The sequence below is a fragment of the Rhinolophus sinicus genome, linkage group LG09 (assembly GCF_036562045.2).
Source record: "Rhinolophus sinicus isolate RSC01 linkage group LG09, ASM3656204v1, whole genome shotgun sequence".
Lineage (NCBI taxonomy): Eukaryota > Metazoa > Chordata > Mammalia > Chiroptera > Rhinolophidae > Rhinolophus > Rhinolophus sinicus.
The window spans coordinates 77,905,016-77,923,170 of NC_133758.1; the positions used below are offsets into that span (position 1 = coordinate 77,905,016).

General features: G+C 35.3%; 1 protein-coding gene across 1 annotated transcript in view; it reads right to left on the reverse strand.

Moving 5' to 3' along the window:
- SEMA3D (semaphorin 3D) overlaps positions 1-18,155 on the reverse strand; it is a 198,248-nt gene that overhangs the window by 31,886 nt on the left and 148,207 nt on the right. Inside the window, exons 9-11 of the mRNA XM_019753571.2 lie at positions 11,333-11,447; positions 9,894-9,963; positions 2,857-3,001 (exon numbers count right to left, since the gene is read on the reverse strand). Coding sequence (XP_019609130.1) covers positions 2,857-3,001; positions 9,894-9,963; positions 11,333-11,447 — 330 coding nt within the window. The remainder of the gene's footprint in view (positions 1-2,856; positions 3,002-9,893; positions 9,964-11,332; positions 11,448-18,155) is intronic.

Sequence of the window (18,155 nt, forward strand, 5' to 3'; positions counted from 1 at the left end):
TTAAATGGCCCTTTCTTATGCCTGATAATATTTTTCCTTTTCTAAATTGTTACTTTTTTTTTTTTTAATGTTAAGTATTTCTTTGGTAGTGTGGATACAGCCTACTTCCTAGATAATGTTGAACTCTTAGAAAAAATATCTACAATGTAAATTGTATTTCGACAGCAAAAGACTGGTCTGTTTACCATAATGTGGTACTTATTTTCTCATTGATAAAAAAGCCCTCCTCACTGACATATGTGTTTACTATTTGGGAAGGGAAGATCACCTATGGACATTTTATAGAAGTGGTTGTGTACGTTTGAGGAGAGCCACGTTACATGTGCATAGTCTTTAAGCTTCACATAGCATTCACAGCTCTTTCAGGCAAGAGCAGGGGAGTGGTGACAACCACTACCTTTACAGCACCTCTAACCGACACTATAACTAGAATGTAATGCAATCCGGATGCCTCAGCACATGACCATTTTGGAAATTAATTCAAATTTCCTAGCAGTAAAATAATCAACTGCGGTGTGTATGTATGCAAGTTATTTTCTGCAATTAATGTGGATGGTTTGTCTCAAATTCTTTCTTCTGTAACATCCAGATAATTGAAAATACTTTTTAAATGGCCTGCATGGTCACAGTGTTGATTTTTTAAAACAAATTTATGTAGAAACAGTTCAAAATGTGATAGTCTATGATACTTAACCCCAGCTAGAGTTCCCTCTGAATTTTCGCCATCCTCCTCAACCACTCCCCCAAATATATATGATATAATCATTATATCTGTGTGTGTGTGTAATGTATACTCGGTAAAAGACCTTCCATGGAAGGGGAAAATAAATATACTTTAACATCAAAAGTTGTAATAAAGTATCATAGTACAAGGACCAAGAGCTTGGACTCTGCCACCTGAGTGTGTCTGGGTTTACAATTCAACTGCACCACTCACTAGTTTTGTGACACTGGGCAGGTCACGTCACCTATCGGTGCCTCAGATTCCTCACCTGCAAAATGGCATTAATAATAATACCACTTGCTTCACAGAGTCATATGAAAATTAAGGTTTGTGAAACTTTTAGAAGAGTACCTGCACACCCTAAGAATACCTACACCCTATGTTACTGTTAAAGTATAAAAATGAAACAACCAAGTACAGCTTTGACATTCAAACAAAAATAAAAAAGTGAATCCTAAAAATCATGATATTTGCCAAAAAAAAATTATTGCCACAAAAGTTGTGATTATCTTCATATCAGTCCAGAAACATCCCTGAAACATATTTATATTGAGGGATAATGAAGGGGAAATAGACATGGCTATAAAGTGTGCTTCCCAAATTTGATTAGGTTGTATAACAGGAAGATGAAAAGAGAATTCAGAAAGCCTGCTTATCACCTGTATCCCCTTTAAGACCAAAAATATAAAAAGACAAAACTTAGTAGAATTAGACAAGTTAAGTCAATTTTTCTCAGAGATTTTAATGATCATTTTAGATTTCTTGGTAGAAATATTCATAGTGAATCCTAAATTTTAAAAAAGGCATTTTTCCTTTATATTACTTCAATTTGTAATATTCAATTTGTTCAAAATAATATTGGTTCAATAACCAATCCTAAAATATTTAAATAACTTAAAAGGGTTTTAATCACATCAACAAAACAGAAGCCTTCTATTTATAATGCACATATGGATTTTAAACTGCAAAGTTTTGTTTTGTTTTTTTTAAAAACAGATGCATAAACACTAGAAAACATTTCTTACTTGTTTCATCTGTGCTTTAAATACGATTTATACTATTTAAATGAAATTTTGGACACGGGATTCTCTAGATCTTTTCCCAATCTAAAATACTCATATTATTCCAAAGTACAACATAACAAAGAAAAGACAAATGCATAACAAGAAAGGAAACTTTATAACTGATGTAGTCTTTTTAAAGCGTAAGTTGTGGGGGCCGGCCCAGTGGTTCAGGCAATTGGAGCTCCATGCTCCTAATGCCGAAGGCTGCTGGTTCAATTCCCACATGGGCCAGTTGGCTCTCAACCATAAGTTTGCCAGTTCAACTCCTTGAGTCCCGCAAGGGATGGTGGGCTGCGCCCCCTGCAACTAAGATTGAACATGGCACCTTGAACTGAGCTGTCGCTGAACTCCCGGATGGCTCAGTTGGTGGGAGCGCATCCTCTCAACCACAAAGTTGCCGGTTCGACTCCCACAAGGGATGGTGGGCTGCGCCCCCTGCAACTAGCAATGGCAACTGGACCTGGAGCTGAGCTGCGCCCTCCACAACTAAGACTGAAAGGACAACAACTTGAAGCTGAACAGCATCCTCCACAACTAAGACTGAAAGGACAACAACTTGACTTGGAAAAAATCCTGGAAGTACACACTGTTCCCCAATAAAGTCCTGTTCCCCTTCCCCAATAAAATCTTTTAAATAAATAAATAAATAAATAAATAAAGCAGAAGTTGGGAAATCTAGTTACATATAGTGCTGTATGTGAGGAAAAAATACTCAATAATAAATAAATACTTTGGCATTTCCATCTAACCTAAAATATGTATCATTCTATATACTAAATCATTTCGATGATTCTGTAGACTTTTTCAGGATAAGCACTATATTATCAGCATTGTGTTCACATTCGATAGAGTCCATTGTGTCCTGTAGCATTTAACATTCTTACTCAAAAGAAAAATATGGCACTCCACTAAAGGATGGGAAGGCTAATACATCACTGTAAATAAATAATAGTTATTTTAAAAACCACAGTACATGTTACTGTGGGGAGTTGCATAGTTTATTATAATAGATTTAGGAAGAGAAAATAGGCTTGAGAAAATCATTTAATTCATAAGTTGGATACTTACTGTGCCAGGTCGGGGATAAGGGATTCTTCCATCATACTGCACCCAGCGGTGGTCTGCACTTTCCTTATGAGCATATGGGCCATTAAAAACTGCTCTGATGTCAGCCATGCTATACACACAAACAGCAGAGCCTTTGAAGATGGAGCTGAAAGAAAGCACCGTGATTCAATCATCCACTCACTGGTTCATTCATTGGCATTTATTGAAGACAAATATAAAGGTGCTGAAGACAATATGTGGGCATGTTCTCAAGGAGCTTATAGTCAAGTAATCTTGAACAAAGTATGATAAAAGTTACATTACAGGTAATTACAGTAAGCTAAACAGCATACATATGGGTACCCACAGGGCTCTCTGGTAAGTTTTCTTCTAAAGAACTTGCAAAATAAAAAGGTGCTTTATCTACATTTTTAAGAAAAGGAATTTTAGGTATTTAATAATAGTTAATTCATGTGTTTGTTTCTTAATATTTTTTTTTTACTTTTTCAATCACAGTTGTCATACAATATTATAATAGTTTCAGGTGTACAACATAGTGATTGGGCAGTTACATAACTTACGAGGTGATCACAGTGATAAATCTAGTACCCATCTGACACCACACAGTTATTACAATATTATTGACTACACATATTCCTTACTCTATACCCTACATCTCCATGACTAATTTGTAACTACTAATTTGTACTTCTTAATCCCTTCCCTTTTTTTCACCCACCCCCATTCCACTCCCATCTAGCAACGATCAAAATGTTCTCTGTATCTATGAGTTGATTTCTGTTTTGTCCATTGATCTTGTTCTTTAGAATCCATATATAAGTGAAATCATATGGCATTTGTCTTTCTCTGTCTGACTTACTCAACTCAGCATAATACCCTCTAAGGGTATCCATGTTGCTGCAGATGGCAAGATTTCATTCTTTATTATGGCTGAGTAATAGTCCTTTGTATATATGTACCACCTCTTCTTTATCCATTCATCCATTGATAGACACCCAGGTTGCTTCCATATGTTGGTTATTGTAAATAATGCTGCAAGGAACATATGGATGCATACATCCTTCGAAGTAGCTTTTTTGGGTTTCTTCAGATAAAAACCCAGAAGTGGGATTACTGGGACCTCCTTTGTCTCTTGCTATAGCCTTTATTTTAAAGTCTATTTTGTCTGGTATAAGATTGCTACTCTAGCTTTTTGTTTTTAGCTCCATTTTCATGAAATATCTTTTATCATCCCTTTACTTTCAGTCTGTGTGTACCTTTCTTTCTTCTATTTTTTTTTTTAAATTAAAGTTTATTGGGGTGACAATTGTTACTAAAGTTTATAGGCTTCAGGTGTGCAATTCCACATCATTTATATATCACATTGTGTGTTCACCACCCAGAGTAAGTTCTCCTTCCATCACCATATATTTGATCCTTTTTTTACTCTCATCTGCCACCTCTTCCCCCCTTACCCTCTGGTAACCACTAAACTATTGTCTGTGTCTAAGTTTTTGTTTATTCATTTCTTTGTCTTGTTCCTTTGCTGTTTTGTTGTTTTCAGATTTATATACCACATATCAGTGAAATCATATGGTTCTCAACTTTTTCCGTCTGATTTACAAAGCTTAGCATAATAATGTCAACATCATCCATGTCGTTGCAAATGGCATTATTTCATCTTTTCTTATGCCAGAATAGTATTCCATTGTGTGTATATACATCTTCTTTATCCAATCATCTATTGAGGGACACTGGTTGTTCCCATGTCTTACCACTGTAAATAAAGCTACAATGAACATCGGAGCACATATATCTTTATGGATAAATGTGTTCAGAGTTTTTTGGTAGATACCAAGGAGAGGGATTGCTGGGTCAGATGGTAATTCTACTCTTAATTTTTTGAGGAACCTCCACACTGCCTTCCATAGCGGCTGCACCAATCTACATTCCCACCAACACTGTATGAGGGTTGCTTTTTCTCTGTAGCTTCTCCAACATTTGTTATTATTTGTCTTGTTGATGACAGCCATTCTAACTGGTGTGAGGTGATATCTCGTTGTGGTTTTTATTTGCATTTTTCTGATGATTAGTGATGTTGAGCATTTTTCATATGTCTCTAAGCTATTTTTATGTCCTCTTTGGAGACATGTCTATTCAGGTCCTCTGCCCATTTTTCAATTGTGTTGTTTATGTTTTTATTGTTGAGTTTCATGAGTTCCTTATGTATTTCGGAATGGGAGAAGATTTTTGTGTGTGAAGTGAGTCTGTTGCAGGCAGCATATGTAAGGGTCTTGCTTTCTTATCCTTTCAACCACCCTATGTCCTATATATTTTGATGGGAGCATTTAATCCATTTATATTTAAAGTAATTGTTGATAGACATGTAGTTTTTGCCATTTTATTGTTCATATTTTTTATCTCTTTCTCCTTCCTCTTCAAGAAGTCCCTCTAACATTCCTTGCAATAACGGTGGTGATGAATTCCTTTAGCTTTTTCTTGCCTGGGAAGCTCTTTATCTGTCCTTCAATTCCACCCAATAGTTTTTGAGTAATCTTGGTTGTTGGTCCTGGATTTTCATCACTTTGAATATTTTCTGCCAATCCCTTCTGGCCTGCAAAGTTTCTGTTCAGAAATCAGCTGACAGTTTTATGGGAGCTCCCTTGTAGATAACAAACTGCTTTTCTGTTGCTGCTTTTAAGATTCTCTCTTTGTATTTAACCTTTGGCATTTTCATTATAATGTGTCTTGGTGTAGGCTTCTCAAGTTTATCTTGTTTGGAACTCTTTGTGCTTCTTGGGCTTGTATATCTATTTCCTTCACAAGGTTAGGGAAGTTTTCCATCATTATATCTTCAAACAGGTTTTCAATTCCTTATTCTCTCTCCTTCTGGTACCCCTATGATGTAAATGGTGCATTGGATGTTCCCCCATAGGCTCCTTAAACTATCCTCATTCTTTTTTTTAAATTATTATTTCATTTTTGCTGTTCTGATTGGGGTTTTCTGCTACCTCATCTTCTAAATCGCCAGTTGAATTTTCTGTTTCCTCTAATCTACTGTTGATTCTCTCTAATGTAGTCTTTATTTCAATTATTGTATTCTTCATTTCTGAATGGTTCCTGTTAATGGTTTCTGTCTCCATTTTTATGCTTCTTATCTCTTTAGTGAAGTTCTCATTGAGATCACTGAGCATCTTTATAACCAGTGTTTGGAATTCTGCATCTGGTAGATGCTTGTCTCCATTTTGTTTAGTTATTTTTCTGGAGCTTTGTTCTTTTCTTTTATTTGGGACATGTTTCTTTTTTCCCCCCATTTTGGCTGCCTCCCTGTGTTTGTTTCTATGTATTATATCGGGTTGCTATGTCTCCCAGTCTTAGTATATTGGTCTTAAGTAGTAGGTGTCCCGTGGGGCCCAGGGGCACAGTCTTTCTGGTCACCTGAGCAGGGTACTCCAGGTGTAGCCCTTGTATGGGTTGTATGTTCCCTCCTGTTGCAGTTGAGCCTTGGTTGTTGTTTGCACATCAATGGGAAGGATTGACCCTCAGGCCAATTGATTGTAAGGACTGTCCATAACTACAGTGGAGAGCTATTGTGCAGGGGTTGACTCTAAGCAGGAGGATTCATTTTAGCAGGGCTCTGGCATCTGCCCAGCCAGCCCTTTGGGTAAGTTGTCTGTGGAGGCAGCAGAGTGGTGATTGGGCTTGGTCTGAACCTCCTGGGAAGGGTGTCACTGCAGGCCAGGTTCAGCTGCAGCCTGTGCTCTGCCTGGGGCCACCTCGAATGAGCCACAAAGCAATCCACAGATGGCTGCCACCTGTGCTGGTCTTGGAGGCACCTGGGAGAGGCTAAGCAGTGAATTGAGGCCAGCTGCCACTAGTGCTTGGCTTGGGGTTGATTAGCAAGAGGTATGGGGCATGCTGAGACCAGATGCTGCTTGTTTGGTGTTTATGAAACTTTGAAAGATTTTAGCAAATTTCAAAGCAAGAAAGGTCGTTTTATGGAAAAGCCACTGGAAGTGGCTTGGGTGTGCCTAAAAGTTAGGTAGTACAGGGTGTCAGGGAATCACTAGGGTGGGGCAAATGGTGTCAGCTATGTTGATGGAGATTCAGATATGGTGCTTATCACAGTCTGCACTGTGGGAGTGGGGAGGACGTAACAAAGGAGTAATGCCTTCTGCCAGCACTTCTGTCTGGAAGAAACCTACCCCTTGCCCTGAATTCAGACAATTCAGTTTCTCCCCATATGTCCATGGTGCCTTTCCAGTTGCTGACCTATCTGGAGCTCAATGAGTGAGTATATCAGTAAGTCCATGCATGGGCCTTTTAAGAGGAATGGTTGGGACTCCAGAAGCCCTTTGTGTCATCCAGCCACAATCTCTGCTGTTTTTCACAGCCAGAAGTTAAGGGGAATTCTCTTCCCAGCACTGGAACCCTGGGCTGGGGAGTGTGGTGTGGGGCTGGGATCTCTTGCTCTTCAGGTGAGACCTCAGTAGCTGAGATATCCCTTGTAATTTTTAACTGCTACATGTGGATGTGGGACCAGCCTGTTCTGCATCTCTGCCCCTTCTAACAGTCTTGACGTGGCTTCTTCTATATATCGTTAGTTGTAGGACTTCTGCTCAGTTAGACTTCAGACTAGTCTCAATGATGGTTGTTCTGCACTTTAATTGTATGTTTGATATGGTCGTGAGTGGAGCTAAGCACAGTATTTGTGTACTCCATCATCTTGACCAGAAAATCTCATGTGTCTGTTTTCTTAACATGAGTGAATATACATAAATACTGGCTATTAATTTCTTCATATGATTATTGTTAATTTAAGATTTTTGAAACAAAATTTTTTGCTCCTTCTTGAATCTGAGTTCATGTATGTCACTTATCCGATGCTTAAAATTATTCTGAATTACATAGGATTGGAGCACATATAATTAAGAGGAAGAAAAACTCTATGGGAATTTGGCAAATATTTGCAAACTAATGATGAAAACTGTTAACATAGTGATCAGATGTTCTGTTTTTGTTTTATTTCTGAGAATTAAAAGATGCTTTCTCTGAGTCTAAAACTTTCCATTATTCTTGTTCTTAGAACCAAGATCACCCCTTATGATCTAAGAGACATATCATCTCAGTAGTACATAAATGAGCTAAGGATTCTCTAGCAGGAGTAAGTCAATCATTAATATTCTTGGAATGCCATTAATGGAAAACACTGGGAGCTGATGGTAAACAGACAGCTGGGAGAAAACTATCTGCTATGGGAGGTGATGTTCCCATTAAAATCACCTCCTCTGCGTATGATATTTTAAAGGAACGGTGTAGCTGGCTTAACGGCATTGCTATTGCTGCAGATTAACTACATCTTCTCATTGTACAAAGGCTGTGACATGCATTCCGACATTACCTCAGTCTTCAAGGCAACATTAAAAATACGATAATAAAGTACACCAAGAACAAAGACCTGACTTGTAACTTCACACTCTGGGTGGGCAGAAACTTGGGAGGAGAAAAAAAGAACTATCTTGGGGCTACATCTCCCTGGCACATATCTATGCCTTGTGTGTAGAACACACAGTGACTTCAAAGGCAGTTCTGTGACTGGAAAGATGCCAAGAGGACTAGGGCTGAGATACTTAACTTGACTAAGTACAGGCACTTGCTCTTCCTGCACCTTTTTAGTTCAGACATAAATTAGAAAACATGGAGCCCCAAACAGCAGCTTCTTAGTGTATCTTCTTTATTCTCACATTTAAATATTCACATTCTATGTCTTATAATGAACCAACAGTATTTTGTCTTCTGATATATTCTGAGCCAATAGTACATTTGAGTTATACATAAAATATCATGTATACATAAATGAGGGTAATGACACAGAAAAGGAATTATAATTTGCCTACAAAAGTATTTTAATAATTTAATCAAAAGAGACAATAAGACTATTTCTCTAATACCAATACCAATGCTGCCAATTCCTCCAATACTAGTATCAATATAACGCTGATAAAATTGATAGCAGAGCTATGGAAAAAGTAAAAGGTATTTCAAAGAATGTATTGTCATCAATAATATGTAAGAGGAATAAAAATGCACTTTGAACATTGTTAAATGTAAGTTACTTAAAGAAATAAAATTAATATTAAATAAAATTAAGTACAGTCCATATAGTACTTGAAAAAGTTTCACAGATGCTAGGAAGACTTTTAAGGAAGTCACAGAGATTCAATGACAATTACAGGACAGTATTATGCACAAGGAAGAAAAGAATACAGGGATAAAAATTAGGAAAACACCTTTAATTCTAGTCCCATTTTTACTACCAATTGGCTCCTCTTTTTGTGGCAAGTATACAAACATTCTTTGCCTATATTAGTAGAACAGTGATGATATGGTGATAGCAACAGCCAAACACCCATCTGTGTAGGGTAATGAGGCAGTATAAATAAGATAGCATATGATGACATTTTGTAAGTCAAGAGTGTCCCATCTCATGATTACAGCTTAGCCAAAGACTAAGACATATATTTATTTAGTGCTACCTCTATGTCATGAAGCTTAATAGCTTTATTATGGTTAGTATATGCATATGTCTTTGTACACAGTAATCCATCTGAAAATTTAGCTTAAAGGTATGTCTGCTGATACAGGGAGTGGCATATGTACAAGGTTAGTCACTGAAGTATTATATGTACCAGCAAAGGATTGGAAACAATGGAAATATCTATGTATGGGGGACTGGTTAACTAAATTGTGGTGATTGATATAGTATCCCCTATATCAATGACCATAATTTAGTTAACCAGTGTCAACTACATTTAGTTAACCAGTGTAATTTTGCTGGTGTCAAAAGAACAAAGAAACTTTTTTATGTACTGATATTAAAAGATTTCTAGGAAACACTACATGAAAAAAATTTTTAGTTTATTTTTTTCACACAAAAGGGACAAAGAACACATAACTGTATTTTCATATATATATATATATATATATATATATATATATATATATATATATCAATTCCCTGGAAGAATTACAAACATGTTTTTGTTTTTTAAACTTACCTAGTTGTGGTAAAGACTCCATATACTACAGGATTTCTTTCATCTCTTGTGGGGAGTAAGTAAATATCTTCTATTAATGGGAAAAAAATAATGATTCACTACATTTTTATTTTTCAGTTTATATATTTGCTTTTGCTTTAGTAACACAATATTTCTGAGACTCTATATAAAATGAAGATAACAGTGATAGTCATTGTATTACTACATAAGAAATTAAGGGTAGAGGACTGGTTTTCTTACTATATGACATTGAGCTGGACATTTAACCTCTTAGGTGTTTACTTCAATCACCTATACATGGAATGGCTTGCTTCATAATCTCCATGACGATTTCCAATAAGGAATATGTAATTTCACATAGAATAGAAACTAAAAACATAGGTTATTTTTATCTGCCAATGTAAAAAAGTTTGTTCTGTAATTGTGTCAACATATTACTAGTTCAATTCAATTATCTATTTGGTAACAGTATGAACATAGCTATACAAGTTAATTACTTGTGTAATTATGCAGTATTGATACTAAAGTACATGTAAATAATATTTTAAAAGATTATTTAAGATGGAAGCATGCTTATACACAGCATTAGAGATCATCCATAAATATTGAATATATACTTTAATAATGTAAAATGCAATACTGACAAATTCATCAATGATATAACCATTTTCACATTTCCGACAAAAACAAGTTAAAGAAGGTAAAAGCGAATGATGCTACTAACTTTATACGAAACTGAAAATGTTGTTTCTAGAATCAGCTTTGAGAGGAGTAATAAGGGGAAATGAAAAAGAAGAAGCTGTCTAATGCTTCTCTGAGTATTCTTTTTATTGACAAAAGGGGACTGAATTCACCAAATCTTCTATGCTTTCCAGTAGAGGGCATCCACAGAATAAGGAACCCAAGGTCTTGCTCCCTTCCAAAGAGAAAGACTGCAAGGACAATGGATGGACATTGTAGTCCCAGAGCTAGAATCTTTCTGTCTCTCACTATAGTCTTGTTTCCCGCTTACTCGGAGGGTACTTACAAAAAGAGGAATTGCTTCATAACCATGGGCACTTGACCTACTGCACCTCGTGTTCTTTGTTTGTGCATATTTAGTAAGAACCACTCCTGCAAGCTGTACTGGTCTATACAGAGGGTGCCAAAAAATGTACACACATTTTAAGAAAGGAAAAAACTGTATTAAAATTGTAACACAATGAATGACGCTGGCATTCATTTGATTAATGCCATCTTTTGAGCGAACTGCATACGTTGCTACATACATAATTCAATTCAACTTCAAAAAGTGATACATAGATAACATCTCTTAAAATATGTATACATTTTTTAGCACCCCTGGTATAATCAGGCATTTGAGGCTAAAATAAAATAAATGCTGACTTACTTAATTAGGCAGTAAGACTTTTTTAGTAAAAATGGAACATGTGACTTACGAAGCTCATCAAAATGAGTATCTGCCCCATCACTTCCAGGAATTGAGCAAATCAATCTGGCCTTCAGAAAAGTTGTCCATTTGTTTATCAGGCTGCGTTGTCCTCCTACATCATTCTGGGTGGGCGAAGAGGGAAGGAAATAAAGATAGGGATTTACCATCAAGATTCTGTCACCAACTAAAACTGGTGGTTATTATAGACAGTGTCTTACTAATGTCCTTGTTTACAAATACAGAAAGCCTACATATGTAAGTCTTTGTACTTTCAAATGAGGGAAAAGGCAGTTTTGTCCCTCAATATTAAATGCTTTTCTCATGGTTAAATGAATGCAATGTAAGCAGCACAGCTCTACTGAATGAGCAGATGAATGTCAGGCTACAGCAACTAAGACAGTCTTGGAACCAACTCCCATCTCTCCCAATTTTTGCTCCAGGATCTCTCAAAAGCTATTTACTTTTCCAAGTTTCTGTTTTCTTATCTATAAAATATGATTAATGCTTTCAAATATGGTTGTTTTGATGACTAAATGGAAAAATTTGTGTAAAGTGCTTAGCATAAGGCCAGGTAATTTGCGTTTCAACAAATGCTAGCCCTGACTTGTATATCATGCATATGATTTAAGTCAATATTTTCATCTTTAGAAATATGCCTTGGTATAGACTTAAAAATAGTCTTTTCCAAATTTAGTGCCCTATTAATAATTAATCACCCAGGCAACATAAACATGTACTTTATGATGTACATATAAAAGCAATTTTGTTTTTCCATGTTTTATTTTACTCTGAAACATTTCCTTAAAATGTTCTTTAGATATTAAGAAAAACATAAGCATTTAAATCAACTAAATAGAATAAACAGAGTTATGCTATACTGAGTCAGCTCTGATACTGTGTGACCCTATGAATGACTGACGCCCACAACGTCCTGTCCTCAACAGCCCTGATCAGCTCCTGTAGACTCGCCTATGGCTTCTTTTATGGATTCAATCCATCTCCTATTTGGTCTTCCTCTTTTCCTGCTGTGCTGTATTTTTCCAAACATTGTTATCTTTTTCAAAGAACCCTGCCTTGTCATGACGTGCCCAAGGTAGGACACTTCCATTTTGTTGTTTTTGCCTCCAGTGATGTTTCAGGCTTAATTTGTTTAAGGACCCACATTTTTGTCTTTCTGGAGGACCAGGATATCCATAGAGCTCTCCTCCAACACCATGTTTCAAATGAATCATTTTATTTTCCAATCAGCCTTCTTCATCCAATCTTTGCATCCATACATAGTAACTGGAAATACAAGGGTGTGGGTGGCCTTAGCCTTGGTCTCTAATGACACATCTTTGCTCTTGATGATCTGCCCTAATTCTTCCATTGCTGACCTTCCGAGTCTCAGTCTTCTCTTGGTTTCTTGGCTGCAGTTTCCATTTGAATTGATAACTGAACTGAGGTAAGCAAACTTTAACAATTTAAATGTCTCCATTGCCTATGTTAAAGTTGTGTATTTCTTCTGGAATCATGATTTTGTCCTCTTGATGTTTAAATGTAACCCCACTTTGGCATTTTTTTCTTTCACTTTCATCAGAAGTTGTTTCAAATCATTGCTAGTTTCTGTCTGGTAAGATGGTATTATCTGTGTATCTTAAATTACAGATATTTCTTCCAATATCCAATTCTTCCCCTGAGTATAACCCAGTTTTTCAAATAATATATTCTGAGTACAGATTAAACAAATAGGGAGATAAAATGTACCCCTGTCTGACACCTTTGTCTATAGAAAACCATTCAGTCTCTCAATGTTCTGTCCCAACAGGGACTTCCTGTCCACAATACAGGTTATATGTCAGTTCAATCAAGTGCTGAGGCACGCTCATTTCTTTCAGAGCAAACTGTAGCTTTTCATTACCCATGTAATCAAAGGCTTTACTGCATCCTATAAAATATAAACTAACCTTCTGAAATCCTTTGGAGCACTCCTGTATCCAACACACATTCACAATTCGATCTCCATTGCTGCTTCCTTTTCTGAATCCAGCCTTAACATCCAGTGTTTCTTGATCCATATAAGTTAAATACCTTTGTTGCATCACCTTGAGCATCACTTTACTTGCGTAGGAAATTAGAGCAATAGTTTTACAGTTACTGTACTTTTTGGCATCTCTTTTCTTGAAAATTGGGATGTATATTGAACTTACTAATCTGTAGGTCATTGTTTTGTTTTCCATATTTGTTGACATATTCTTGTTAGAATTTTGACAGATTCCATCTCGGTGGCTTGAAATATTCTGTTGATATCCCATCTAATCCTGATTTATTTCTTCCCAATACATTCAGGGTAGCTTTCACCTCATTTTCTAGATTTACAGGATGTTATTCATAGGAATCTTCTTCAGAGGCTCCTGTCATAATTTTTTTCTTCTGTATAGATTTCAACATACTGAAAATCTTCCCTTTCAACCTTCCCTTTATTTTCTCCTGGTCAGATAATGTGCTTCTTGTGGGTATTTAGCATTCCTAGTTTGGATTTGAATTTCCCTTTAATTTCTTGAGTCTCCTGGCAAAGATCTCTTGTGTTTCCTTTCGTTGTTGTTGTGTTTTCTTCTCTCTCCTTACATAGACTACTGTAATAGTTCTCTTTTTCTCTACTTGATAGTCATTGAAAAACTTTATTCAGAATTCATTGTAAGCCTGCTTTTGTCAACTTTTACTATTGCCTCTCACCTGTCTTTAAGTGTTTCTCTGTCATCCAACACAACAGGGTTATGCTATTAAATAAGTCAACATAAAAATATATAGTTCTTATTTTTAATTTAATATGTCCCTATGAACACTAAATTAATATGATTTTTAAAAAATGTTTGTTAAATTTATTGGAGTGACATTGGTTAGCAAAATTATATGTTTCAAGTATATATTTCTATAATACCAAAATTAACTCAAAATAGATAAATTAATGATTTTTGTTTGACTCAACTAAATATGCTGTGCTTATAATAAAAAAGAGATTGTTTTATGGTAGAAATATATTATGTACTTAATTTTGACTTTCAACAATTACTTTTGGAGCCACTGTTTCCGTTAATGTATTTACCTTTAAATATAAACTCTATAAATAATTTTATATTTCATGCAATCTATGTTGTGTAAAGTTAACAAAAAGTTCCCAGTCAAATTTCAAGTCTGAATATTTAGGAACTGTCTTCCTGGTGTTTCTTTTATTTCTGAAAATTAAATTAGAGAAATACATCTAAATGACTACTTCAAATGGGAGATTAAAAAGTTATATAAATAGTTGTTATTCTTGAAGAAAGAGGGAGGGGAAGGGAGAAAAAGAGAGTGTTCCATTTTAGTATTAACATGGGTAACATGGAAATCCAATTTTTAACATGATATAATGATAGTAACAGAGCAAATCTCAGAAACTTCTTAGATTTGGGAGAGAGCTGAGAAGACAAGGAAGGTCCTCGAGACCACAGCTAGTTTTACAGCCTTAGTACTAACAAAAAGGATGCACCCCGACACCCAGGGTGAATCATGTTCTAGCTCTCTCTCACCTAAACAACAGAATTATTTTCAGTAATAGCTCTGTATGAATAAGTTATTATTTCTCTTGAGTTGCTCTTTAGGTGTATAACACATAGTTTAAAAAGAATAATTTTGAAATTTAAAGACATTCAAATGGAATAAAATATTTCAGATATGAACTAAAATTTATACTTTAAAAAAAATCACACCTCACAGTTTGTACTATGTCTCACAGTTTTAAATTTGAAATGATTCCAAATAATTGTCAACTTACTCTTGGAACATGTGTGTAGCTAAGTTCATGTGTGTTGGAGACTGACTATACATATATGTATACATATACATAGCACAAACACAGTGGTAACCACAGTGATTGTTTAGAATTTAGACAAACAAAACACTTTTCTGGCAGTAGTATTTTGGCACCGTTATTGTTTAGAATTGCAGGCACATGGTGATAATAAAAAGCAAAATAACACCTAGTTGATATTGTAATGATTTTTAATTCTCACCAGAAAATGCACTTTCTCATTCTTTTTACCCAATATATACTCCAGATATGTCTTTATCACCTGGCTTGTCAGATGTTTGATAAATACATGTTAAATAATTAGTGACTAAAAACATAAGATACAATTGATAAAAATCTTTAGAAAAGTATAAAAAAAGTATGGATATATACCAAAGAATTTGAATCTCCTCTGAAATTTCTTTGTAATAGGAAATTGAGGAAAGGATTCATTGAAGAGTTTAACACTGTCTTTAAAATGATAGATGGGTTCAGACATGCAAAGATTGGTTCAGGAAACATTCTAGGTGCTGGAAACTACGTGAAAAAGGACAAGAGGTGGAAGAATTCAGAACATGTATGGAGGACCAGGACAAATTTAGTTTAGATGAAGACTGGGATAAATTGAAATGGAGGAAAATGTTATAAAAGTAAATTGGGATAAGATCGAGGAAGGCTTTAATACCAGGCAAAGCATCTGTATGTTATTTACTACACAATAAAGAATTGCTAAAATATTTGATAATTGACAAATAAATGAATTAAGAGTTTGCAGAAATGAATTCATAATATATGTTATGCAATAACCTTCTAGAAACAAACATGTCTACAATTGCTCTTAAAATTGTATTTTGTACATAATGCTTATATTATTTGAGTATCATTGCTCAATAATAAAAATAATTAATATATCAGTTAATTATTGGATGACTTCAGATGTCTGCAGATGTGAAGGCAGATTTATCTAGATATGACTTTTATTTGTAGTGCTTATATCCTCAGCTATTTAATAAATATAAATCCAGAAGTTAATATAAAGGGTGAAATATTGATGCTTCTCTTAATGTAATGGTAAATTTTGTGTAGGATTCCAGTGAAAAAATATGTTATCTGGAATTACTCAAAAAGAAAGAGATTTTTTACAGAGTCCTAGTCGTACTAAGCAGAGCTCTAGCTAAAACGTTTTTATTTCAATGTATTTTATTACATAATTTGATTTTTATTAAACTTTGATTGCCTATATTGTATATTTTGAGAGTCAAAAATAAATATTAAAAAGTGTTGACTCGATATACATAAAGAAACATATCAGCTATCATGAATATAATGCCAGGGAATGCATTTGGTTTACTGTTTTACCCCTAGCACAGAGTAGTTGCTCAAATTATTTTTCTAAAGGAATAGATACATCAAATACTGGCTTGACGACCTTCCTTTAACAGGTGTACACATCACTACTTCATCATAAAAATGAGCAGTCACATTCCCTTTTTAATATTTTATTAGGTAAAAGTGACAAGAAATGTCAATTTTCAAACATTGTCCCCCTTTCTAGTTGCAATTATCATCCATATTTAAGGCAAGCCATGACAAAATTCTAACTATTCTACTAACTCCAAATTTGTTGGACAGAAAAGGGATTTATACCATACCTGCATATTTTTTAAACCGACAAATGGGAATTGCAATCCTTTGAACAAAATATTCTTTAAATGTTCTTGCCTACGCATCTAGCAGCATTCCCTGGCCCCTCAAGGAATAAAAAGATTAAAAAAAAAAAAAAAAATCCAGGTCAAAGATGAAAGCCACCTGCTGTCAGCAAGGAAACAAGTATACTTTCTGGGATAATAGCTCTCAGGGATGGATCATAAGCATTTAATGACTGGATAGTAACTCTTACAGACATCCAGAAGCATGACCTGGATGGCAAAGTTCAATTCACAAGGGGTTGTATTTCTCCTGGAGGGAAGTGTCAGTTGGCTGACTTTGTTGACCAGCTCTCAGTCCCCGGATTTGTTTGCAAATCTACACAATCCCCCCTGAGAACTTTAAGCCCATAAGAGGGCTGAAAGGGAGGTAACCACTTTTGTACTAAAGTGTCACCTCCTTGCTTATTTTTGTGAAGGTCTAAAGAACTCAACCTCTCACTAACACAATAGATTTATTATTGAGTTGTCAGAATCAGCAGCTTTTAGTCACCGGTCACTCCTATTTGTCTCCACTCTATTTATCACAGCTTCTTTGCCAAAAGCCTTGACATCCTCTACACAAAGATGCAGATGAAAGTAACAAAGAAATTAAATGTAAACAAGCCCGAACACATGTGTTCAGTCTGGGTGGTGAGTGCAGAGGGTAACCTGTTTTCTTATTCTCTGTAGCTTTTTATATGTTTGCAGTATTTTACATTTTAATGTGATTAAAAAAAACAGAAAAAAACGTAAAGATGAAATGAAATATAATTTAAAATCTTTCAGCAGCTTTGAAATATAGTAGTTCAGAGCCATTAGATCGGGGTGATGGCTGCATGTTAAGAACAACTATAATCTCCGAATCATAGTAACTACTAATGGGTACATCAGTCACCAGGCAGGTTACTGGTGATTCCATTTTCCTTCTAATTTCCCAGAAAATTTAAGTCCTTATAAATCTTACACAGACATGTAGAGTAGCTACAAGCTGTCACACATGAACTTTTATTGAGTGTGTCTTTTGACCTCCAGGTCACTATGCTGGGTTCATCTGTTAAACATGATTTTATCTACATATACCATTCTCTTTGAGGATCTCTCAGCACTTTATAAATGTTGTCATTTCACCTATGCGTTGAGAAACAGAAGCTCATGGAAAACGTAATGATTGACTATCAGTTCCTATGCTCTGAAATCTTGAAGATTTTATAAATCAATGAAATCTCCAAGACATTTGTGAACATGTTGTATTCTATTAAAATATGGATGTGCATTCAGAAATCTGTACCCACATTGATGAGTTTAAGTTGAAGGACGCCAGGCTTTTCAAATCA